Source organism: Amblyraja radiata, chromosome 2 (assembly GCF_010909765.2).
Source record: "Amblyraja radiata isolate CabotCenter1 chromosome 2, sAmbRad1.1.pri, whole genome shotgun sequence".
Taxonomy (NCBI): Eukaryota; Metazoa; Chordata; class Chondrichthyes; order Rajiformes; family Rajidae; genus Amblyraja; species Amblyraja radiata.
In genome coordinates, this window is record NC_045957.1 from 64,360,157 (window position 1) to 64,386,403 (window position 26,247).

A 26,247-nucleotide genomic window follows, 5' to 3' on the forward strand; every position below is an offset into this window, starting at 1 on the left:
GTTCTTTGGTATAATTTTACTTATTTGCATATTCCATTTTGTATGAAAAACATGACAGAAGTTTGACTTCATTACCAATTTATCTCTATCCATTATCAAAACAGAAAGATGCATGCAAAAGTATGGCAACTTACCATTCTGGTAATGGTAGTTTGCTGTCCATCTGTTAAGTCCAGAATACTTTGTCAATTCAATATTTTAAATGATTTAATGATGTTTTTTCATTGTGGTAATGTTTAAAAATTTAATTTGCATAATGTTGATCTAATTTTGCTGATTGGCAATTTTTCGTGCATTTATATTGATATACCAGGAAGACAATATGTCCAAAACACAATAAATGATTGTCATTATTTCATGATTTTTGTTTTGTGACGATAGTGAGTGGATTCGCTCAATATGAATATTGCAGTAATATATTACAGTATGTTGTACGAAGATCATGATGCATAATCAAAATATAGCAAAAAGATAGACACAAAACGCTGGAGAGAAGAAATGGGTGACGTTTCGGGTCGAGACACTTCTTCAGATATAGCAACCTGGCACATTGCTATGAATTGGATTTTGTCACATACCTCATCCCGAGCCACCAAGGTTATAAAAGCACCTTGCTTGAAGCATTCAATGGCAATGCATTTGCCAATGCCACTTGACCCTCCAGTCACCTTTAAAAACAATAAAAAATTACAAATAAAAAGCATTATTCATGCATCAAAACTATCACTAAATGGGGTGGGAGATTGCAACCTTCACGTGGTCCGCCCTGTTTCAACCTGGCGTGCACAATCAAATCAGATCAAATAGAACAAGTTGTTCTACAACTTTAGGCTGTGCATGCCATATGCAAGAAGATGATCATAATAAATTATATCTGGAAAATCTCTACAAAATACTCTGCTCTGTTCTAATGGTCTTTGTGCGAATCTGCTGGCACATTTCTAGATTGCGAAAACACTATGCAAATACAAGCCTTTCTTTGATCGACAATTAACATGTGATGTTTCTTGGTTTTTTACATATTGGTTTAAAGAAAATGTGACTGAGCTTCTAAAATTTTGTTAATACATTAAAATTAGTTATCAACATCTTGCACTAATTTTGTTTTATTTCCCAAATATTCCAAATCAAAGGTAATTATTGGAAGGCGATGAAACCAGAAAAAAGAATCAAATGCAAAGGCAAGAAACAAATTTCCCTTATAAGTTCATACGTTCAAGGAGCAGAATTAGGCCATTCAACCTATCGTCTACTCCTCATGGCTGATCTCTCTTTCCCTCCCAAGCCCCATTCTCCTGTCCTCCCCATAACCCCCCGATACCCTTACTAATCAAGAATCTGTCAATTTCCACCTTAAAATATCAATTTCCTTGGCCTCCACAGCCTTCTGTAGCAATGAGTTCCACATATCCATCATCTTCTGACCAAAGAAATTCCTCCGCAAATCCTTTCTAAAGGTACATCCTTTTATTCTGAGGCTATGGCTTCTGATCCTCTTCTGTTCACTATTCGGTAAGTTTCAATGTGGTTCCCCTCATCCTTCTAAACTCCAGTGAGTACAGGCCCAGAGCTTTCAAAAGCCCATCATATGTTAATGCAATCATTCCTGGGATCATTCTCGTAAAATAATGGCAAATAAATTACTGGAATTGGTCCAGACTAAGAACATCCTTAGATTCAGGGCATAGAGTAAAGAAAGATGTCCGTGACCCACAACCAGAAGAATTGAGGTGCAACCCAGGTCAATATTTTGCCAATGCAATGGGCTCAAGTTGCAGGTGGAACAGAAGAGGACTATGGAATTGATATGTTGCAGCATATCAAAGAAAACTTGTTCAGCAGGAACATTTATACAATCAACCCAGAGCTATTAAAGAGGTACACTGTGCAAAGCTAGAAACTGATGAGAATATATTGAAAATAACTTTGCAAAGCAAGGCCAATTCCAAGAAAGTAAAACACAAACAGAAAATGCTGAAAATAACGCAGACGGCATCTGTGGAGAGAGAACAGCAGTAACCTGCCATTCACAATGGAAGGCAGTAAAATATTGAGGTTGAAAAGAAAATGGCAGGAATAGGGGTGGGGAGGGGTGGAATTATAAGAAAAATGGAATGTTGCAAGAGAGCAGAATTCAGAAGAGATTAAGAAAAATGCATTGAATGGGCAAAGCAAAATGAAAACTGTATTGGGGCAAGTAAAAAAGTGAAATATGACAGCAGCAAAACTACAATCTGTTGAACACAATGTTAACAACAGAAATCTTTTAAGTGCCTATTGAAAGCTGGGAGCTGTTCAAGCTGATACTGAATTTCATTAAACAGTGCAGTGGGCATGTTAAAAATAGGACGGAGAATTGACTGGACACTCAACAGAAGCTCAGCATCATGCTCTTGACCACAGGTCCAAAGCAAATCATCCAAAACACGTTCAGTCAACCTAACTGGGAGGGAGGTATTTACAAGCAGCAAATTGGATGGTATATTGCATTTAGAGTCTGGGGAGATAGACAAGGGCAAGGGAAGACAACTATCACTCTGGGAGGAGAGGGAATTAAAAAAGGGAGAGCGGAAGAGGACAAGTAAAAATAAACATATGGTTACGGCTCCATCAGAAACAGCGATAGCAAAGCTTTGGGCCCAAAAAACAACACAAAAGAATTAAGACAAGTGCTGAATAACTCAGCGGGTCAGGCAGCATCACTGCAGGATATGGATGGGCGATGTTTCGGGTCGGGATTCTTCTTTAGACTCAGGTTCAAAGTACATGTTAAGGCCAATGGGAGGAATGGGGTGATCAAAAGCAACCGTTATAGGCTCAAGGCAAAGCTATCTGGCTTGCTCCGAGTGGCTCAGGGGCACAGGTTCCCTACCCTAGATTACAATTAGGAACTCAGGTGGAAGCAGCAGCAAGCGGTATGAAAGGTTGCACAATAGTACAGTGGTTAGTGCTGCTGGCTCATGACTCCATGGACACCAGTCTCCAGATTCAATCCTGAAGCGCTCTCGCTAGGTCTGCGTGGTTATCCTTCGGTATTCCAGATTCCAACCATGTGCCAAATACGTTGGTACTTGATGGATAGGATAGACATGTCAAGTCCAAGGACCTGTTTTTGTGCTGCATGGCTGGATGACAAGTGTGTTGTTGGGAGGCACTGACAGCTAAAGGCAAATAAGTACAAAGCTCCACCTTCCCAGCAAGAAATTTAAACAAAGCTTTCTAGACTTTTAATAATCACACCGAGTTTAAATCAAACAAGACCAAAGCCTAGGTAAGTACAATACCTAAATATAAATAGGTCAATACCATTGGCACATTTAAATAAAGAAAGTGGCGTTGGAAGGAAACTGGTGATGCAGTTAGTGAATCACAGCACAAGAATGAGCTTGTTTATTGCAGCAAACAGAACCAAGGAAGATGCTATAGAAAAAAGAATACAAGGTTTCCTTGAGAAAAAAAAGGGCAGGATATGGGAATGGGGTCAAACTGAGCAACGGTTTAAGATACTTTTTGGCCTCCTATGTGGACCATCTGACAGCAAGAAAAACGTGGATTAAGAAGAAAAACATCATTGTGTTCTAGAGATTCAGTAATGAACCATAATGTATGCTCAACGTAGTCTGCAAACCACAGGTTTGAGTCCCATGACATGATTCTTACGTCAGACAGTACAACTCCGTAGATATTTAAAGGAGTATGAGTAAAATCTGTTAAGTCGGACAATAAAACTCTCTGACAACTATTGGATAAAAAGACTGCTCTGGTCATTTAGTGAGATGAGAGTGAATGATAAACCCCTCCCAAGTAGGATATCTAACTATGGATGAAGCAGAGAAGGAAGAAAAAGAGGCCTTCTTTCCAGATTAGAATTGGATTTTTTCTAAACTGAAAACATGACCGGGAGAAGCCTGCAAAATTGAAAGTGTGAACATGGTGAGAGCTTCAAAGAATAAAAATGATAGAAAAAAGTCACATGCCATGGTATATTTGAAGGATACCAAAAAGTACTTATCCATAGACAAAGTGAAGGCGCAAGCAAAGTAATTTTCACATGAAAACAACTGGTGGAGTCAAATGACAAAAGAGAAAGGAAAAGCTAAAAGAGTGGGTGAATAAAGTTGGAACTAAATGAAGACAAAAAACACAATGATAAATTACAAAACAAAGACCAATATAATAATTTTAGGAAAGGGCAATATGAAGGAGATCAAGAGAACTTCCAACTTGACAAGATTTTGATTAGGTGGTGAGTGCAAGTTTGAGAAGAAGAGCCTATTTGCAAACGTGCAGCCACTTCATACAATCGGAGAACAACAGCAACAAGTGCCACCAGAATCCCAAGAGAAATGGATTAAAAAAAATAGCATAGTTTCCTGGTATATAAACAGAGAAAATGGAAGAACAGGAAATGGGAATTGCAAACAGATGTCAAAATTGGCTCCCAAGGAATAGAGAACTGCATGGGTTTCACCTGCGTGGATTTTCTCCGAGATCTTCGATTTCCTCCCACACTCCAAAGGCGTACAGGTTTGTAGGTTAATTGGCTTGATAAATGTAAAAAAATGTCCCTAGTGTGTGTAGGATAGTGTTAATGTGCGGGGATCACTGGTTAGCGCGGACTCGTGGGCTGAAGGACCTGTTTCCGCGCTGTATCTCTAAACTAAACTAAGAGACAAAGCAGACACAATAGCAAAGATGTTGCAACTCAGATGGACACAGGCAGAGAGACCACACACTTCTCAGGAATGGGATGTGAATGGATGTTTCCAGTAATGAATCTAGAACAAGAGGGCACAGCCTCACAATAAAAGGACATACCCTCAGAATGGAGATGAGGGGGGATTTTCTTTAGCCAGAGTGGATCTGTGGAAGCCAAGATTGGGTATTTTTAAAGCAGAATTTGAAAGGTACTTGATTAGTAAGAGTGTCGAAGGTTATGGGGAGAAGGCAGGAGAATGGGGTTGAAAGGGAAAAATAGATTGGACATGATTGAATGGTGGAGTAGATTTGCTGGGCTGAACGGTCTATTTCTGCTCCCATGTCTTATGAACATATGGAAGAAAATAAAGGAGCAGAGTGATTAGGGTTGTGGGAGAAATGGGTGCACACAGGGGTGTGCTATACAGATTGTAAGCTGTCCAAGTAGAACACAAGGTTTTGTTCTTACATTCCTTGGGTAGCTTATGGTATACCAATAGTATGGACAGCGAGTTCTCCAAATGCAAGTGATATCCATCCCTCCCCCACAGATACACATATGCACATATTTCTCCCATAAGCATCACCATGCTCATTCCCATCCCTCCCATTGGCTTTAACATGTACTTTGAACCCGAGTAGGCAGGATCCCGACCCGTATCCCCCTTTTCTTTCCTCTTCCCCATCCCAATCAGCTCATATCCCTTCCTCCAGCATTATATTTCACTTCTTATCTGACATCCTTTGTCTCTTTTTCATCTTTAGCCTTAGTCACTTACTCCATCTGTCAATCACACCCTTTCACCTGTATGCACACTTGCCTGGCTTTGTCGCCATGTTCAGGCTCTCTCCTCTTCCCCCCACCCAATCATGTCCAATCAATCTGAGGAAAGGTCTCGATCTATAGACGCCTGACCCAGAGTTCTTCCAGCAGTTTCTTTTTTGCTCAAGATTCCATCATCTGTAGTTTTTCCTATTCTCATGGAAACTAGGGAAAGCGTTTGGAATCATCATTAAGTGACGGGTCAGACACCAAAAAAGCAAACTTTTAAAATCTAAATAAAGGAGATCAAACATTTAAATGACTGAAGTCGTCCCAAATAAATCAGATTTCTTGAAGCATCAAAACATTTCCAGTTCATAGGAGCAGAATTAGGTCATTCAGCCCAGAGTCTACTCTGCCATTCAATCTATCTTTCCCCCTCAACCTCATTCTCCTGCCTTCTCCCCATAACCCTTTTAACCTTTACTAATCAAGAATCTGCCAAACTTCACCTTAAAAATACCAAATGTGTTGGCCTCCTCAGCTGTCTGGGGCAATGAATTCCACAGATTCAAAACCCACTGACTAAATAAATTCCTCATCTCTTTTCAAAAGGTGCATCCTTTTATTCTGAGCCTTTGCCCTCTGATCCATTAATGTAATCCCATTAATTAATTAATGGATCCCATTAATGGAAACATCCACTGCACATCCATTCTATCCAGGCCTTTCACTATTCAGCAAACTTCAATGAGGTCCTCCCTCATCCTAAACTCCAGTGAGTACAGGCCCAGAGCTGTAAAACACACATCATATGAATCATTCTGATAAACCTTCTCTGGACCCTCTCCAATGCCAGCATATTCTTCCTCAGATAGACACAAAATGCTGGATTAACTCAGCGGGACAGGCAGCATTTCTGGATAAAGGAACGGACGACATTTCGGGTCGAGACCCTTCTTCAGAGTGGGTCTCGACCCGAAACATCACCCATTCCTTCCATCCAGAGATGCTGCCTGTTCCACTGAGTTACTTCAACATTTTGTGTCTATCGTCGGTTTAAACCAGCATCTGCAGTGCCGTCCTACAACATATCCCTCCTCAGATATGGTACCTAAAACTGCTCACAATACTCCAAATGCAATCTGACCAGTGCATGAAAAAGACTTAACATTACATCCCTGTTTTTATATTCTAGTCCTCTCGAAATAAATTGCATTTGCCTTCCTTACTACCGGTTCAACTGGCAAATTAACCCTTTGGGGAATCCTACACCAGTATTCCCAAGTCCCTTTGTACCTACAAGGTTGAGAGGTTAATTACAGTCTCTAGAGTTCCAACTCTGCCAACATTGGACAGGGATCAGAGGCAAAGATCCTATAGCAAGCTCCGCTATAGGATCTTTGATCAGAGCTGCCAAAACTGCTTGCCCCTGCCCCCGCCCCCGGTAAGCAGGGTTTGAGTGAACAAGAAGGAACTGCATATGCTGGAAAATCGAAGGTACACAAAACAGCTGGAGAAACTCAGCGGGTGCAGCAGGGTGATCTGATCAGTCTGAAGAAGGGTTTCGGCCGAAACGTTGCCTATTTCCTTCGCTCCATAGATGCTGCTGCACCCGCTGAGTTTCTCCAGCTGTTTAGTGTACCTAGGGTTTGAGTGAAGGCGGCTCCCAGCCGGTGGGACAGGGGGACAGGGGGACAGGGACAGCGAGACAGGGAGACAGGGAGACAGGGAGAGGGACAGGGACACGGGGACAGGGACAGGGGGACGGGAACAGGGACAGAGGGACAGGGGGACAGGGACACAGGGACAGGGACACAGAGGGACAGGGACACAGGTGGACAGGGACAGGTGGACAGGGACACAGAGGGACAGGGACACAGGGGGACAGGGACACAGAGGGACAGAGGGAGACACAGAGGGACAGAGGGACACAGGGGGACAGGGACACAGAGGGACAGAGGGAGACACAGAGGGACAGGGACACAGGGGGACAGGGACAGGGACACAGAGGGACAGAGGGAGACACAGAGGGACAGGGACACAGGGGGACAGGGACAGGGACACAGAGGGACAGAGGGAGACACAGGGGGACAGGGACACAGAGGGACAGGGACACAGGGGGACAGGGACACAGGGGGACAGGGACACAGGGGGACAGGGACAGAGGGACAGAGGGACACAGGGGGACAGGGACACCCGTCGCAATTTTGCACGGCTCGCCCCGGTCGCTAGCAACTAGCAGCTGACTCACCACAACGTGCGAGCCGCTGAGTTTCAGCGGCTTGGGGCTGATCAGCGGCGACACCATGTACAGCAGCAGGATGAAGGCAACGATAAAGGCCCCGACCACCAGCAACATGACGAGCAGCAGCGGCCTCCAGCCCGATAACTCACTCCACAGGGTATACCCCTCCTCCAGGAAGAACATTTATAACACACTGCAAACCTTCTCAGTGACGAGAGGAGCTGGAGTTAATGGAAGAATAAGCCACCGCGACCCGAAGAATAACATAAACCGAGGTCGCAGCCCCAGCTCCAAGTGGCTGCAAATAGAGGCGGTCTGACATGCGCAGCGACACAGCCCGGGTGGAAGGAGATTATATCCCTAGCTACTCTAGTATCTGGTTGTACTCGGGTTGCCGCTGTCACAGGCCACTAGTCGTGGTGCTGAGGTCGCATCTGTGTTACCAACACGCTGTATGCAAAGAAAACGCAGTATGATAAAGAATAAACCTATTAAACGGGAAAGCGCTGATGTCAAGGAACAGGGGCAAGAGAGGCTAGTCAATAAAATCACGATTAAACTAATTTTGACCAACTTTGCTCCTGTCTCTCCCCCAACCAGTTGACCGGCAACCACCTTTCCCTAATAGTTTGGGTCTGCAAATCTCCACCCCCGGTTACATGCTTTTTTTTTTTGCGATTGACTGGACTCGACTCAAATGAGTTGTTCAATGTGAGAATAGTCAATGTTTTCAGATTGGAGAGGGTAACTGTTTTCCATTCCCAAACTGATCTTACTGCCCCCCTTTACCATTCCCATACTGACCTTTCTGTCCTGGGCCTCCTCCATTGCCGGAGTGAGGCCACATGCAAGCACCTCATATTTTGTCTGGATAGCTTACAACCCAACCAAAGGAACATTGAATTTTCCAATTTTACTTTAGTTTATTAATGTCACATATACTGAGGTATAGTGAAAAGCTTTTGTGTGCCAGCTATCCAATCAAAGAAACAATTATACATGAATACAATCAAGCCGTCCTCAGATAAATGATAAAGGGTACAACATTTAGTTCACGATATGACATTGAAGTCCGATAATGTCCAATTGAAGATAGTCAAAGTTCTCCAATGAGGTAGATGGGAGGTCAGGGCCACACTCTAGTTGTCCATGAGGATAATTTGGTTGCCTGATAACAACTGGGAAGAAATTGTCCCCGAGTGAGGAGGTAAGCATTTTCAAACTTCTTACCTCTCGCCCGATGGGAAAAGAGGAAATGTCTGGGGGAGACATCTGGGGGATTATGCTAGCGGCCTTGCCGAGACAGTGAAGTGTAGATGGAGTCAATGGAAGGAAGGCTGGTTTACATAATGGTCTGGGCTACATCCACAACTCTGCAATTTATTACGGTCTGGGATGGAGCTGTTCCTAAACCAGGTTGTGATGCATCCTGATAAGATATTTTCTATTGCGGACCTGTAGAAGTTGGTGAGAGTTGTTGGGGACATGCCAAACTTCCTAAGCCATCTAAGGAAGTAGAGGCATTGGTGTGCGTTTTGGCCATAACTTCGATGTGGCCAAGACAAATTGCTGGCGATATTTATTTCTAGGAACTTGAAGCCTTCGACCATCTCTACTTCAGTGCCATCAATGTAGACTGGGGTGTGTGTACTACTTTACACCCAAAGTCAATCATAATCTCCTTTGGCTTGCTGACAATAGGATTGTTGTCTTAGCATCAAGTTACAAGGTTTTCAATCTCCTTTCTACATTGTCTCATCATTATCCAATATCCAGCCCACCATGGTGATATAACTTGCAAACTTGTAGATTGAATTGGATTGGTATTTGGCTGCACAGAGGTGAGTGTATTAGGGGGGCTGACAATGCATCCTCGTGGGGTAGTGGTGTGTAGAGAATTATTGTAGAGGACAGGCTCCTTCTCCCTCCCCCAAAAAATTATTTCTTACCCACTTTCCCCCCTCCCCTCACCTCTTCTATCATAGCCATCATAATAATCAAAGACCTTTCCAACCCTGACCATTCTTTCTCCTCACTCCCGTCAGCAGAAGATACGAAAGCTTGAAGGCGTGCACAGGAACAGCTTATGCTACTCTGTTATCCTCCTCCTGCTTTAAGAGGGCATCCATAATACAAGAAAAGTAAGGTGACGTGCCTCAATTACTATTGATCAGTGGCACTAACGTCTGTGGTGATGAAGTGCTTTATAGAAACATAGAAAGTAGGTGCGAGAGTAGACCACCAGGTCCATCGAGCCCGCACCGCCATTCGCTCATGGCTGAACACTAAACAGACACACTTACCCACAAACAGTAGACACAAGACACAGAACACAAGACACTACCCTCCCCTTTATACCACTATCACCCCTCTCCACCCCAAGAACCGCGTGATCTCCTGGGGGAGGCAAAAAAACGGATAAAAACCCAGGTCCAATTCGGGAAAAAAATCCGGGAAATTCCTCTCCGACCCCAATCCAGGCGATCGAGGTTGGTTATGGCGCATATCAACTCCTACCTCAACAAGAACCTTGACCCACTACAGTTCGCCTACCACCACAGCAGATCAATGGAGGATGCGATCTCACTGGCTCTCCACTCCTCATTGGACCACTTGGACAATTAAAAACACTTACGCCAGGCTGTTGTTTATAGACTATAGCTCGGCGTTCAATGTCATCATCCCCTCCAAGCTGGTTACCACTTTCCGGGACCGGGCTGGGCTCCGCAGGGTGTTGAATGTATCCTCAATAAGGATCATAGCATAGTTGTATAGTAGTTTATTATGGATATATGTTTGTATTGTATTATGGTGGTGGGTTCTGGCTTGTTTTATTGTAGTGTAAATATTAATTTTTAATAATTGAATAAAATTTTTGATAAATTTAAAAAATTAAAATAAAAGCTGGTTACCAGTAAAGGGGCTGCTCCTTGCATTCTGGCTGCACTTTTCACCCACCATCCTCATCTTTGGACACCCTGTGCGTAGGGGAGAGGGTAGGGCTGAAGATGTCCTGGTTGGGTTGCTCCTGGGCCTGGCCAAGCTGGCCATCCGCCAGTAACGGCGCCAGGTGGTGAAGGGCTGTCCCCGAGCCAGCTGCCTGCCCCTTTTCTGGGGTTACATCCGTGCCCGGGTGGGGTTAGAAAGGGAATAAGCCCTGTCCATGGGCACCCTGGGGGAGTTCCGGGACCGCTGGGCTCCGCAGGGTGTTGAATGCATCCATGACAAGGAGTGTAAGATAGCTGTATAGTAGTTTATTAAGGATATTTGTTTGTATTGTATTATGGTGGTGGGTTCGGGTTTGTTTTATTGTAGTGTAATATTATTTTTTTAATAATTGAATAAATGTTTTGAATTTAAAAAAAAGCTGGTTACCAAGCTCACGGAACTGGGTCTCTGCGCATCCCTCTGCAATTGGATCCTCGACTTCCTCATCCACAGACCGGCTTTAAGAGGGCATCCATAATACCGGTTATCCATAATACCGATCAAATCTTGATCGCCGGCCTGCGGCCTACAACAACTTAAAGCCGCAGTCTCCGGTGAGGAAGAGCCGATCCTGGACTGACTCTGGACTCTGGTCCTGTCCACGGGGGGGAAATGGAGGAGGACTGGTCAAATTTTTGTGCCTTCCACCACAGTGATGAATGCTGTGGTGGATGATTGTGTTACATTTTGTGTGTTCTTTATTATTGTATCGCTGCTGACAACCCAATCCTTGCCAGGTCACTGCTCGTGCGGTCGACCGGTTGGTGCAGAGAGTAGCTTTGAATGTTTGTCTCTTCGTTGATTGTGTCCCTTTCTTTTTTTAAAAGCTACTGTAATGCGCCCTTTAAATTGCCCCTCGGGGATGAATAAAGCGCTTGATTGATTGATTGAGACCAGTCAGTTTGAATTGGCAGAAACACTTCATCCTCGGTAACAATTAGTACGGGAACATCTCAAGGCTGCGTGCTCAGCCCCGTGTTACTCACTCTATACCCATGACTGTGTAGCTGGACATAGTGCGAACTCTATCATCAAGTTCGCCGACGACACCACTGTTGTTGGACGAATCACAGATGGTGATGAATCAGAGTACAGAAGTGAGATCGACCGATTGACCAAATGGTGCCAGCACAACAACCTTACTCTCAACATCAGTAAAACCATGGAACTGATTGCTGACTTTGGTAGGGGAAGGATGAGGACCCACAATCCTGTTTACATCAATGGGACAATGGTGGAGAGGATTAAAAACCTCAAAAATTCCTGGGCGTGCATATTTCCGTAGATCTTACCTGGACCCAGCACACTGATGCATTTATAAAGAACTCTACTTCCTGAGAAGATTACGGAGATTCGGCATGTCAAAGAGGATTCTCCTGAACTTTTACAGGTGCACAGTAGAGAGCATACTGACTGGTTGCATCGTGGCCTGGATCGGCAACTTGAACATCCAGGAGCGGAAAAGACTGCAAAAGGTTGTGACCACTGCCCAGTCCATCACCGACTTTGACCTCCCCACCATCGAAGAGATCTATCGAAGTTGCTGCTGCAAAAAGGCAGCCAACATCGTCAAAGACCCACACTATCCTGACCACATACTCTTTTCACCATTGCCATCGGGAAGAAGGTACAGGAGTCTGAAAACTGTAACGTCCAGGTTCAGGAACAGCTACTTCCCTGCAGCCATCAGGCTATTAAACACAACAAATAAGCTCTGAACTGCAACAGACTATTATTATTATTGCACTATATTTGTTATTTATTGAGTGTGTGTGCATGTGTATACACACACTGAACTTTTTTTTCTTCTCCCGCTATATACTATGATTACACATTCTGTTGTGCTGGAGCAAGTAAGAATTTCATTGTCCTATCGGAGACATAAGACAATAAAACACTCTTGACTCTTATCAAGCTTCTGAATGGCCGTTCCATAAGATAGGCTATGGTTCGATTCTCATATCTCATTGCAATTTGAGTGTATCTGGAACTATTGCATTACAATACTGAAAATGTATTCTACACTCTGGTGTCTTTCTCTTTGCTCTATCTTTTGTATTTAGCTTAATTGTATTTAGGTATATTATTGCCTAATCTGATTGGAAAAGATGCAAACAACTTTTCACAGTATCTTGTACATGTGACAATACTGGTACACCAGTTAGTTCAGGGTGTCCAGATGGGTTTGTTAGGTAGGTAGTACCTTTTTTCTTTATATATTTTTTGTCCTATGTGTAAAGTTTTATTGTATATTGATTTATTGATTTGTTAGTTTGGCAAATGTTTTTTATTGTATTTTGAGTACAGCGGATATTCACAGGCTAACCAGAGCAAGAAACAAAAATGGTATAGAAAGCAACTAGTAGATTACACAACGTGGTATAATGGCTAATTTAAAGATAGTAAGTTATAACGTCCACGGTTTAAATCACCACATAAAGAGGAGAAAAATTCTGAGCCAACTCAAAAATTTAGGATGTGGAGTTGCATTGATTCAGGAAACGCATCTGGTGGAAACTGAACATAAAAAGCTTAGAAGAGAGTGGGTCGGTGAGGTATTTAGTGCCTCCTATGGGAAAAGGAGAGGAATGGCTATCCTTTTCAATGGAAATGTAGTTTTCTCTGTGGAAAAAGTACTCCAAGATACATTGGGGAGATATGTAATGGTAATTGGTACAATAAGTGGGATGGCAGTATCGATAATAAATATTTATGCACCAACGGAAGATGATTACTCTTTCTTTAGAGACATTGCAAATATAATTGCAGAAAATGCCAAAGGTATGATAACACTAGGTGGTGATTTCAATGTGGTCCTTGATGGGAGGCTGGATAGATTACCAGACGAGTACAACCAAACAAAAAAAACTAAAATATTAAATAATATACTAGGGGAGTTAGGATTAGTAGACTCATGGAGATATAAAAATCCAAGGGGGAGGGATTATAGTTTATTTTCGAACGTGCACGGGAGTTACTCACGTATAGACACGCTTTGTGTTCTCAAACAATATACATATAAAGTGATAGATTGTAAAACTGGCTCAATAACAATCAGTGATCATGCGCCCATAACCCTTACCTTGGAGTTAGGAACCGAAAAGAGTTTTAAATACTGGAGAGCAAACATTTCTTTATTGACAGATAACGTAGTGACACAGGAAATTAGGAATTGTATTAAAAGAGTATTTTGACCACAATGACAATAGTGAAGTAACACCATCCACTCTTTGGGATGGTGCAAAAGCAGTAATAAGGGGCAAAATGATTGAAATATCGAGTAGAGTAAGGAAGAATAGGCTGAAGAAGCAATCTGACTTGGAAAGTAAAATAAAGATATTAGAAGTAGAGTAGAACACAAAAATAACAATAGAAACAAGAATCTGTTTAAGGAACTAAAACAAAAAAGCCATGAATTAGAAGAGTTTAACATATAAAGCGGAAGGAGCCCTTCGATTTTTAAATCAAAAATACTATGAGAAGGGAAATAGGGCTAGTCGCCTTCTGGCATTTCAGTTGCGTAAGGAGCAAGCTAATCGAGTAGTTTCCAAAGTTTTACATCCGATTTCTAGAAATGTAGTCTCACAACCACGAGAAATCACAGAAGCGTTTGCATCTTTCTATGAACAGTTATACGACTCTCCTTAAATCATAGATAACGAGGAAAAGATCAGAACTTTCTTTTCTGGATTAAAAATGCTCTGCCTTTCTCAAGAAGAAGCGATAAATATGACAACACAAATAGAAGAGCAAGAAATAAAAGTAGTAATTAAAAAATTAAAGAACAACATGTCCCCAGGGACGGATGGGATTCCAGGAGAGTTTTATAAATGCTTTGAGAACGAGCTTTCTCAGATTCTGGCTAGAGTCTATAATTATGCCTTGGTTGAAGGTAACCACCGAGATCATGGGCTGAGGCTATAATCTCTGTTATTTATAAGGAAGGGAAGGATCCCACAGGATGCGAAGGCTACAGACCGATAAGTCTCTTATGCAATGACCTAAAGATACTCAGTGCTATATTAACCAAGAGAACCCAAAAAACTATAAAACAATTGATACATCCTGATCAAACAGGGTTCATACCGTGTAGACAGGGAGCCAATAATATTGGGCGGGTCCTGAATATCATGACATGTGCAAAAAGGAAGCATCAGACTTCAATGCTATTAAGTTTAGATGCTCAAAAGGCTTTCGACAGAGTAGATTGGGTCTATCTTGAATATACACTAGATAAAATGTAGTTCCACACAAAATTTATTAATTGGGTGAAAACATTATATTTAAATCCAAAGTCAAGAGTGAGGGTAAATGGATGTTGCTCTGAGTTTTTTTAATTAAAGAGGGGAGTTAGACAGGGAGACAGTTTGAGTCCCCTGCATTTTGACTTATGTTTAGAGCTGCTTGCTCGCTCACAGAAACTATTAGACAAGATGACTATATCGAGGGCATTAAAGATGATCGGGGGGGGGAGACAAAAAATGTCACTATTTGCAGATGATGTTATGATCTATGCGAGTAATCCTATTTCCTCAGTGCCTCGCCTAATGCAAGTCTTACAGGAATATGGAGAAATATTGGGATATAAAATAAATTACTCAAAATCAGAAGCAATGATGCTGTCAGGTCTGTGGCCCTTGCAATTAAATGATCAGGTCAGGTTCCATTGGTCTCGGGAGGGTTTTAGATATCTAGGTATTGTCATCACTTCCTCTATCACTGCATTATATGAAGCTAACTATGGTAAATTACTCAAGAAGATTAAGGCAGATATGCACATATGGGATATTCTCCCATTATCTCTAATTGGTAGAGTTGAAGTTGTTTGAATGAACATTTTGCCCCGACTGCTTTTCTTATTTCAATCTTTATCAGTAGGGGTCCTTGGCGCGGCATTTAAGCCGTTAGACAAATAGTTAACAAGATTTGTGTGGCAAAATAAGAGACCCAGAGTCAGACTTAAGACACTGTTGTTATCAAAACAAAAAGGGGGCCTAAATATGCCCAACATTAAATATTATTATTGGGCAGCGCAGCTGAGAACCTTGATAGCATTTTAACGAACGACGAGGAAACAGGATGGGTGAAAATAGAACAAAATGCATGACCTAGTATTGCCCTGGCTGGGCTCCCATTTCTAACTCAAGTAAATTGAGTTAGAAATCTACTGCAGTTGTACAGGGTCTTGGTGAGACCACACCTGGAGTATTGCGTACAGTTTTGGTCTCCTAATCTGAGGAAAGACATTCTTGCCACAGAGAAGACTGATTGCTGGGATGTCAGGACTTTCATATGTAGAAAGACTGGATAGACTCAGCTTGTACTTGCTAGAATTTAGAAGATTGAGGGGGGATCTTATAGAAACGTACAAAATTCTTAAGGGGTTGGACAGGCTAGATGCAGGAAGATTGTTCCCGATGTTGCGGAAGTCCAGAACAAGGGGTCATAGTTTAAGGATAAGGGAGAAATCTTTTAGGACCGAGATGAGAAAAACATTTTTCACACAGGAAGTGGTGAATCTCTGGAACTCTCTGCCACAGAAGGTAGTTGAAGCCAGTTCATTGGCTATATTTAAGAGGGAGTTAGATGTGGCCCTTTATGGCTAAAGATATCAGGGGGTATGGAGAGAAGGCAGGTATAGGATACCGAGTTGGATGATCTGCCATGATCATATTGAATGGCAGTGCAGGCTCGAAGGGCCGAATGGCCTACTCCTGCACCTATTTTCTATGTTTCTTCACACATGGAGTTGTGAGTCTGTGGAATTCTCTGCCTCGGAGGGCAGTGGAGGCCGGTTCTCTGGAAATGTTCAAGCGAGCTAGAAATACCCCTTATAGCGGAGTCAGGGGATATGGGGAGAAGGCAGGAACGGGGGTACTGACTGTGGATGATCGGCCATGGTCACATTGAAAGGCGGTGCTGGCTCAAAGGGTCGAATGGTCTACCCCTGCACCTATTGTCTATTGTCATTTAGTAAAATTGACATTTTGTTCAGTTACCTGTTTATTAACCATTTTTAATAGTATATAGATTTAAGTTCGATTTTTGTGGATGAACCAGCGTGTAACAATCAGACATGGCCATATTCCACGTTACACTTTGAACATTTTAAGACATACATCTGGAAGGAATAGTGCCTATTTGATAAACCAACTTTTGTAATAGGACTGTACAGTCTATGCAGTGGAAAGTTAGTCCTAATTTATGGATGCATTAGTTAATTAATGAAATTTGATAGTGTCTATGCCCAACCTTTAAAACAGATTAAATTGAGATTAAATTGTCAAAGCACCAAGTGCAGTTTCTGCCAGAACTAAGTGAAACCACTTACTATTAGAAATATAGTTCAAACTCCAACAGAATATAACACTTGTAAAATGAGCCAACGTACCAAAGTGATTTGAGGGCATTGTTACACTTATCAAACTGTTTTGTTCGTGGCTTCGATGGTATGAACCTTTTTTTTGTTGCATTTATTTATTCCCAGAATCGATGTAAGGTGATAAACGTTGATTACTGATTCATAACTTATTGGAGGTAACTAACTGAGAGGGCATCACTATTGATATGCTGCAAGAAATTGATGACATTAACCAATTGCTAAGCTGTAAAATACAACTCGCATTTAATTTGGTATGAAGTGAGCTTATTAATGGTCTTTACTTATAACTATGCAAACAACATTTCTTCCATCTGCTTAGATTAGGAGGACAGTGATACTTCATTTAATCAACTATAATCCAACTCCTGCAAATATTGACCTGGAATATTGGCAGCACCTTATTCAGTCATTTTATCTGGCAATTCATCTACATTGAGACTACCGACCAAGTTGATTAAAATGCCGAGGTAAAACATGTGCCACAGTAGCAATCTTCACCACAGCAACATGCTTGCTGATAATCATGCAACTCAGATGGCCATATCTTGCTCATTGTGCTGCAGTTACTGAGGAAATATTATATAATAGAACCGCTCGGATAGTTACTTTTATATAAGCTAGGTAATTTGCAAAAGAAAAGCTTAAGGTTTTCAGAAACACATGTATCCTAATGAAATAAAGTGCAAAGAGACACATACAGCGAACAGATGAATCAAAACATAGAAACGCTAATCTGAACCTGCATAGCTTAGTTTATTGCTTTGAGCCAATTATATTGCTGGAGGAAATTGTATTTGATATGATTTTGTGTTGAAGAATGGATAGCTGAATAGGGCTTCTTGGGCCCGAGGTCATCTGCTCTTTCTCTATGGCACATTCTTGAGCTGTGAAGTTTATACTGAGTTCGAGACAGAATTCAAGGCTGAGATGTAATACTCTGTAATTTAGCTTTGGCTAAGTTAAATTATAATGAGATTGAGATAAGGGGTAGGATGTGTGTGAAGGGGAGTAGTTGCTTGGAGTGGAAAAGAATCAGATTGATGGATTTGTTTATAGAAAGTCGAAGAAGCAGATGAGGTAATGGTCTGAAGTTGTAAATCTACCCTGTGTTCTGTAATATTTGTAAAAGACCTTGTAGTGAGATTGGAAATCCAGCTTCCAGATAGCAGGAAACAGGGCGGCAAATTAGAATGAAGCTGTATCCTGACACCAAATACTTATTAATTAAGTTGACAGATTTACGACCCATGTATGCTTGGTTGTGAGGCGTGTGTGGGTTTTGAACTTAAACTGTAATTCGGCAAACTCATATAATTAATGTTTTAATACATAGGTACAGGTGCACAACCTTTTATCCGAAAGCCTTGGGACCAGACACTTGTCGGATTTCGGAATTTTTCGGATTTCCGAATGGAAATTTTTTAGCGTAGATTAGGTAGGTAGCGCGGGCGGCTTGAAAAGTCTGGAGCGGCTGCCTCCTCCCCGGAGACCGGGGAAATCATTATAAATCATTGCATAAATGTTAGTCAGTTAGTTTGGAGGGATTTTATGTGGGTGGGGGGTGAAGGGGGAAACTTTAATTCTTAGTCCCCTACCTGGTCAGAGAGGCGAGGAGCGAACAATGCCTTACCGGGTCGCCGTGCAGTAAGCTCCGGAGCGCTGTGGCCGCCGACTCCCAACATCGCGGTGCTGGGGGCTGCGGGCGTCCGGCCACGGGCGGCTCCGGTTGGAGCTCCAACCCCGGCAACTCTACCCCTGGCCAAAGATCTTATAGGATCTTTGCCCCTGGCTGCGCGGCGCTCCAAATCCAGCGCCGCCCGCGGACGGACGCCCGCAGCCCCAGCTCCGCGATGTTGGGAGTCGGCGGCGTCGCAGCGCTGGGATACCAGCGGGGAGCGGGCAATGCCTTACCGGGTCGCCGTGCGGTAAGCTCCGGAGCGCTGTGGCCGCCGACACACAACATGTCAGCGGCCACAGCGGTGCTGGGGCTGCGGGCGTCCGGCCGTGGGCCGCGCTGGATTTGTAGCGCCGCGCAGCCAGGGGTAGAGTTGCCGGGGTCGGAGCTACAACCGGCGCCGCCCACGGCCGGACGCCCGCAGCCCCAGCTGGGAGTTGGCGGCCACAGCGCTCCGGAGCTTACTGCACGGCGACCCGGTAAGGCATTGACCGCACCCCGCCTCTCCGACCAGGTAGGGGACTAAGAATTAGTTTCCCCCTTCACCTTCCCCCCCCCCCCCGCTTTTTCACATAAAAGCCCTACAAATTAACTGACTCTCCAGGGAGGAGGCAGCCACTACAGTAGTACAGACCTGGGTTGACCGTGGGTCGTTTCGGGTCAAGTTTGGCGCCAAACGCGAGCTTTGGTGTGCAGACGACATCCTGGAAAAAATGGCCGGTTTTCAGAGTTTTTCGGTTTCCGGAACACCGGATAAAAGGTTGTGCACCTGTAATAGTATTTTAAACTGTGTAAAAGTGTAGTGAAACAATTTATGAAATGTATTGTGTCTTAGTAGGACTGTAAACATTAGACTTTGTTTAGATTTATAGATTTAACTTTCTTCTTGGTAAGGAACGTGTGTGACTTGTGTGATCATTGTACAGGTGCACAACCTTTTATCCGAAGATCCAAATAACGAAAACCTCCGAATAGCGGCCATTTTTTCGGTCCTTGAAGAAAGGTCCTTGAAAACGTTCACTGAGGGCGGCCCGCAGAGGTGACAGTGGAACCTCCGGTCGGTCCTCGAAGAAAGGGGAACTAAATCCCCATTCATAAAAGAGAAGGTGAGGGTATATTGCGCGGGAGGGTTAATAATTGACAATATGCTGCTGCCTGCCCGCTGAGTTAAAAAGTTCCCACGGTAGACTCACGATACACAGTGCAGATTGTCGCTCCCTCCAGTTTCACCCCACCTAAGCCCCTCTGCTTCCCGGCCATGTGTGTGACCCCTTCCCTCCCCAGCTCCCCGCCCATTGCACCGGCGCGGGGGCTTTGCACTGTCTTCACGTCGGCGATTGCAGCAGGACCGTGCCAGTCACCGGAGACGTCAGGACCAATTGGACACCGACCACCAGGCCCACTGCAAACACGGAGAACCCAGAGACCCACAGCCAACAGCAGCCCAGCCCCGCTCCAACTACAGAGGAACCTGGGTTGCGGATGACGGGGCGCAGCTCGGGGCGTCGTAGGGGCCCATCGGGGAGCGGGTTCCTGTTGGTCCTGTCGTCTCCGGCCACCTGCCATCCTCCGGGAACTGTACCGCCCTTGCAGGAGAGTGGGGTTGTTTGCAGTTGCAGAGGGAGGGGGCAAGGGCGGTACAGTTCCCAGTCTCAGCTCCAGTCCAGGGGGGTGGCCGGAGACGTCAGGACCAACAGGACACCAATACAATACAATAATAACAATACCTTTTATTTGTCATTTGAACCTCACATGAGGTTCAAACGAAATTTGGTTTCTGCAGCCATACAAAAAAAGAACCAAGACACACACCAACACAATTCAATTCACATAAACATCCATCACAGTGAGTCTCCTCCTCATTGTGATGGAAGGCAAAGACTTGTCTCTCCCCTGCTCTCCATTCCTCTCCCGAAGTCGAGGTTGAGGTCAAAGCCCCCGGCGGGCGCTAGCAAGTCCGCAGCCACTCAAAGCCACGCCGGGCGATGTAGGGCCCTGCCCCGGGTCTTGATGTTGGAGCTCCCGGCGGGCGCTAGCAAGTCCGCGGCAATTTACAGCCGCGCCGGGCGTTGTAAGGCCCCCCTCCAGGTCACTCTCAACCCCGTAATTCGGGCGGGAGAAGTCGCCGCTGCCGGTGCCCCGCAAAGCAGTCTCCCACCAGGGACCCGCGGGCTCCCGGTGTCACCATCCACCGGAGTCGGGTCGCAGCAGCTCGCCCCCGCAGCTCTCCACGCTCCGAAGCTGGCTAGCTCCACGGAGGTAGGTCCGTAGGTCCACAGGCTCCACAGCTCCACAGCTCCCGCCGCCGCCCACCGACCCCCAGGCCCACTGCAAGCACGGAGATCCCAGAGACCCACAGCCAGCAGCAACTCCAGCCCAGCCCCGCTCCAACTCCAGAGGAACACGTAGGGGCAGAAGCTGATGGTGTGCAAGATACGTCTTGTTCTTGGGGTGGCGGATGAGGGGGCGCAGCTCGGGCTGTGGGCAAACTGCCACTTGTCGCCGTAGCGGCCCATCGGGGAGCGGATTCCTCTGGAGTTGGAGGGGGAGGGGGGTATTGTGCTGTTTGATTGCCCCCTGCTATCCCAGGGGCAGGGAGACACAGCGGCTTTTTAGACTGGTGGGCAATCACTTCCAAAGTTCTGCCCACACAGTCAGTACACCTCTCCTACACTGCATTTCATACAAACATTTATTCTGCAAGAAAAAACGACATTGAAGACTCAAACTCGCGATCGAGTAACTGCCAGGATCAAGGCGCAAACTCGCGACCTTGCGGATATGAGCCGAGCACTCTACCACTGAGCCAGCCATTAAAATCTACGCAAAAAAATTTGCATTCCGAAGACCGACAAATTCTGAATTACGAAAAGTGTCTGGTCCCAAGGCTTTCGGATAAAAGGTTGTGCACCTGTATTGCATATTTATCTTATATTTTGAGGAGTGGTCGTTGATAATTGAGCCTACTGGGGTTTTGCTGTGTTGAAATAAAATAATTCTAAACAAAGTTATACAACAGGCAAACAAAGGTTGTAAAATAAAATGAGGCCAGGGAAGGGGGATCATGTGACTGATGTTGTAAATCACCAGGACTCAGATGATTGGTTACTAGCTTGTCATACCCTCTGTATCTGAAATGTCTAATACCTATATAAATGCCATGAGTTCTATCAAAGTTACTCTTCTCTGGACCCACCTCAGAGCATCAGCTGTGTGTTGGAAGGTTCAGAGACTAGTCTCAGCTGAATAAAGAATCAATTTCAACAGCTACAAGCATTTGAGTCAAGTTGACTTTAGATTGACAAAATAACTCAGTTTAACATTACCTCAGAACTTACCTCAGAACTTCTTGAAGAAAGTTAATCCATAAATATTTAACAATACCCTACCTTCTGAATTGTGAAAATCAGTTTAAAAAAATGCTCAGCATTGAGTAGATGCAAGATTTATTTACAAATAAACAAATTACAGTAAATTTGAGGTTTCATGAATTTTAGGCATTCATATTGTAAAAAACATGTGGATATCTTACCTCGTTCATCTTTCTTCCAACAAGACGTAATTAACCCAAATTTCTCTATTATAAAGCTTAAGATTTGTATTTTATGCGCATCATTAGTAGAAAGTCTTAGCATGTACTTGATGTACAATGAAAAGGCCCGAACCCAAGAGCAATACAATTATTACAGTTTGTGCAAATAGTCAGCTTAAAATGTCCTATTCACAATTTGGAATGTATCACCAATAACCAAGATTATCATACAGTCCATAGCAAGCCCAACAAACTGATATGTACAGAGTACTCAATGCATTTAAAAATCCTTAATGGTTTTTGTAATATATAAATATCATGCTATATCCTTTGTGGAACCAGCATTATGTCCTCAAGCCTTTCCTAAATGCAATGAGAATGGTTTCATGATAGGCACATGCAGACATTAAGATAATATAAGATGCAAATCCAACTTTATACAAAGTCCCATGACCTGAAACATGAGTTAAGATCTTACAATATTAAAAAGTAAAGTAAATGCTCACTGGTATATGTAATTGACTGAAGTGAATAGAAAAAGGTTCAAGAAACAAAAAACAGTAGTGCAAATTATGCTGTTACGGTTTAGCCTTCCTGACCAAAGTCTTCTGTGAATTTTATCAATCTCTTCAGATCTTCATCATTAACTGTTGGTTTTATGTGTGTTAATGATTGCAGCATGTCAGGCTGTGGAAAAAAAAGAACAAACGTAAGGCATACAATAATCCCAGCATAGGACAATACTTTATTCATATTGTAATCTAAAAAAAAAAAAACTTGTTTCTCTTGCATTCTGAATGATTTGAATTCACAGCTCTTTCTAAAGTCTTTACATTTCCAATGTTTTCACTGTTTTAACACAAATTTAAATTGTTAGTTCAGAACTGAATATTTCAAATGCCTCATAGGTGAACCACTTTAGTTTAAAGCTTTATATACTTATTGAGTCATCTAACACTACAGATTATTCCACTTGCACCAAATTTGGAATGGTCAGAGAAACAAATCTTACTCTTAAAAAACCTCCCATAAAACAATGTGTAAGAAGGAACTGCAGATGCTGGTTTAAACCGAAGACAGACATAATAAGCTGAAGTAACTGAGCGGGACAGGCAGGATCACTGGAGAGAAGGAATGGGTGACGTTTCGGGTTGAGACCCTTTGAACAATGTTCCTATCACCGATTTTGTCACAAAGACATGCCTCCCTTTTGCACCTGGGTTTCCTCCATTTACCCAGTTCAATATGGTTAAATGAAATACAAGAAAGGAACATCTTCAAGAAGAATTGAAAAGAATGACCAACATGCACAATCGAGTATTTGGGAGTAGAAGGTTGCAAAAAGCAATAGACTGGTTGAGAGAGCAAAATAACTGACAGGTTTTAATGGGGGAACATGCAATGTCATCTATTTTGGATACATGAAAGAGTACTTTTTAAATGGCAGTAACCATGGATAAATTCATGTCACAGGAGCAGAATCAGGGCATTCGACCCATCGAGTTTACTCCACCATTCAATCACGGCTGATATATCTTGAACCTCTGAACCCCCTTCTCTCCATAACCTTTCACACCCGTACTAATCACAAACCTGTCAATCTGCTTTAAAAATACCCAATGACTTTGCTTCTACAGCCATATATGACAATGAATTCTACAGTATCACCCCCCTCTGACAAAAGGAGTTCCTCTTCATCTCCTTTCTAAAGGTATGTTTTTTTTATTATGAGGCTGTGCCATTTGGCCCTAGACTCTCCCACTAGTGGAGACATCCTCTCCACATCCACTCTATCCAGGCCTTTCACTATTCGGTAAGTTTCAATAAGATCCCCCTCATCCTTTCAAACTCCAGCGAATACAGGGCCAGAGCCGTCAAACACTCATCATGCGTTAACCCAATCATCCCTGGGATCATTCTTGTAAACTCCTCTGGATCCTCTCCAATACCAGCACATCCCTTGACCGCACACTTTGCTACATTGTATTCTATCTGCCACTTCGTTGCCCACTCTCCCAACCTGTCAAAGTCCTTCTGCAGATGCCTTGCTGCCTCTACACTACCTTCCCCTCCACTTAACTTCATATCAACAAACAAGGCCATAAAGCCATCAATTCCACCAACTGTAGAACACCACTAGTCACTGGCAGCCAACCAGAAAAATATTTATTCCTAGTCTTTGCCTTCTGCCATTCAGCCAACTTTTTATCCATGCGAGAATGCATCCACTGATTCTCTCCTTTATCTATCCTGCTATTTATTTCCTCAAAGAATTCCAACAGATTTGTTGGACAACATCTCCCCTTCACAAAACCATGCTGACTGGCATATTTTACCATGTGCTTCTAAGTACTCAGAAGCATCAATCTTAATAATGGTCTCTAAAATCTTACCAACCACTGAAGTCAGGCTAACCGGCCTATACAGTGCCCTCGATCATGTTTGGGACAAAGATCCATCATTTATTTATTTGCCTCTGTACTCCACAATTTGAGATTTGTAACATTAAAAAAAATCACATGTGGTTAAAGTGCTCATTGTCAGATTTTAATCAAGGCCATTTTTATACATTTTGGTTTCACTATGTAGAAATTACAGCAGTGTTTACACATAGTCGCCCCATTTCAGGGCACCATAATGTTTGGGACACAGCAATGTCATTTAAATAAAAGTAGTCATGTTTAGTATTTTGTTACATATCCTTTGCATGCAATGACTGCTTGAAGTCTGCGATTCATGCACATCACCAGTTGCTGGGTGTCTTCTCTGGTGATGCTCTGCCAGGCCTGTATTGCAGCCATCTTTACCGTATGCTTGTTTTGGGGGATAGTCCCCTTCAGTTTTCTCTTCAACATTTAAAAGGCATGCTCAATTGGGTTCAGATCGGGTGATTGACTTGGCCACTCAAGAATTGACCACTTCTTAGCATTGAAAAACTCCTTTGTTGCTTTAGCAGTATGTTTGGGATCATTGTTTTGCTGTAGAATGAACCGCCAGCCAATTAGTTTTGAGGCATTTGTTTGAACTTGAGCAGATAGGATGTGTCTATACACTTCAGAATTCATTATGCTACTACCATCAGCAGTTATATCATCAATGAAGATAAGTGAGCCAGTACCTTCAGCAGCCATACATGCCCAGGCTATAACACCCCCACCACCGTGTTTCACAGATGAGGTGGTATGCTTTGGATCTTGGGCAGTTCCTTCTCTCCTCCATACTTTGCTCTTGTCATCACTCTGATGCAAGTTAATCTTCGTCTCATCTGTCCACAAGACCTTTTTCCAGAACTGTGGTTGCTCTTTTAACCATATAACCATATAACAATTACAGCACGGAAACAGGCCATCTCGGCCCTACAAGTCCGCGCCGAACAATTTTTTTCCCTTAGTCCCACCTGCCTGCACTCATACCATAACCCTCCATTCCCTTCTCATCCATATGCCTATCCAATTTATTCTTAAATGATACCAACGAACCTGCCGCCACCACTTCCACTGGAAGCTCATTCCACACCGCTACCACTCTCTGAGTAAAGAAGTTCCCCCTCATGTTACCCCTAAACTTCTGTCCCTTAATTCTGAAGTCATGTCCTCTTGTTTGAATCTTCCCTATTCTCAAAGGGAAAAGCTTGATCACATCAACTCTGTCTATCCCTCTCATCATCTTAAAGACCTCTATCAAGTCCCCCCTTAACCTTCTGCGCTCCAGAGAATAAAGACCTAACTTATTCAACCTATCTCTGTAACTTAGTTGTTGAAACCCAGGCAACATTCTAGTAAATCTCCTCTGTACTCTCTCTATTTTGTTGACATCCTTCCTATAATTGGGCGACCAAAATTGTACACCATACTCCAGATTTGGTCTCACCAATGCCTTGTACAATTTTAACATTACATCCCAGCTTCTATACTCAAAGTACTTTTAAGTACTTCTTGGCAAACTGTATCCTGGCCATCCC

At 43.3% G+C, this 26,247-nt stretch overlaps 2 protein-coding genes across 2 annotated transcripts in view; both read right to left on the minus strand.

Moving 5' to 3' along the window:
* The window catches only part of kdsr (3-ketodihydrosphingosine reductase), a 36,190-nt gene extending 28,169 nt beyond the window's left edge, over positions 1-8,021 (minus strand). Inside the window, exons 1-2 of the mRNA XM_033047979.1 lie at positions 7,716-8,021; positions 579-668 (exon numbers count right to left, since the gene is read on the minus strand). Of these exons, the coding sequence (XP_032903870.1) occupies positions 579-668; positions 7,716-7,892 (267 nt within the window). The 5' untranslated portion in view covers positions 7,893-8,021. The remainder of the gene's footprint in view (positions 1-578; positions 669-7,715) is intronic.
* Positions 8,022-22,183: 14,162 nt separating this feature from the next.
* Positions 22,184-26,247, minus strand: part of vps4b (vacuolar protein sorting 4 homolog B) — a 42,103-nt gene continuing 38,039 nt past the window's right edge. The window contains exon 11 of the mRNA XM_033047993.1: positions 22,184-22,973. Coding sequence (XP_032903884.1) covers positions 22,872-22,973 — 102 coding nt within the window. The 3' untranslated portion in view covers positions 22,184-22,871. The remainder of the gene's footprint in view (positions 22,974-26,247) is intronic.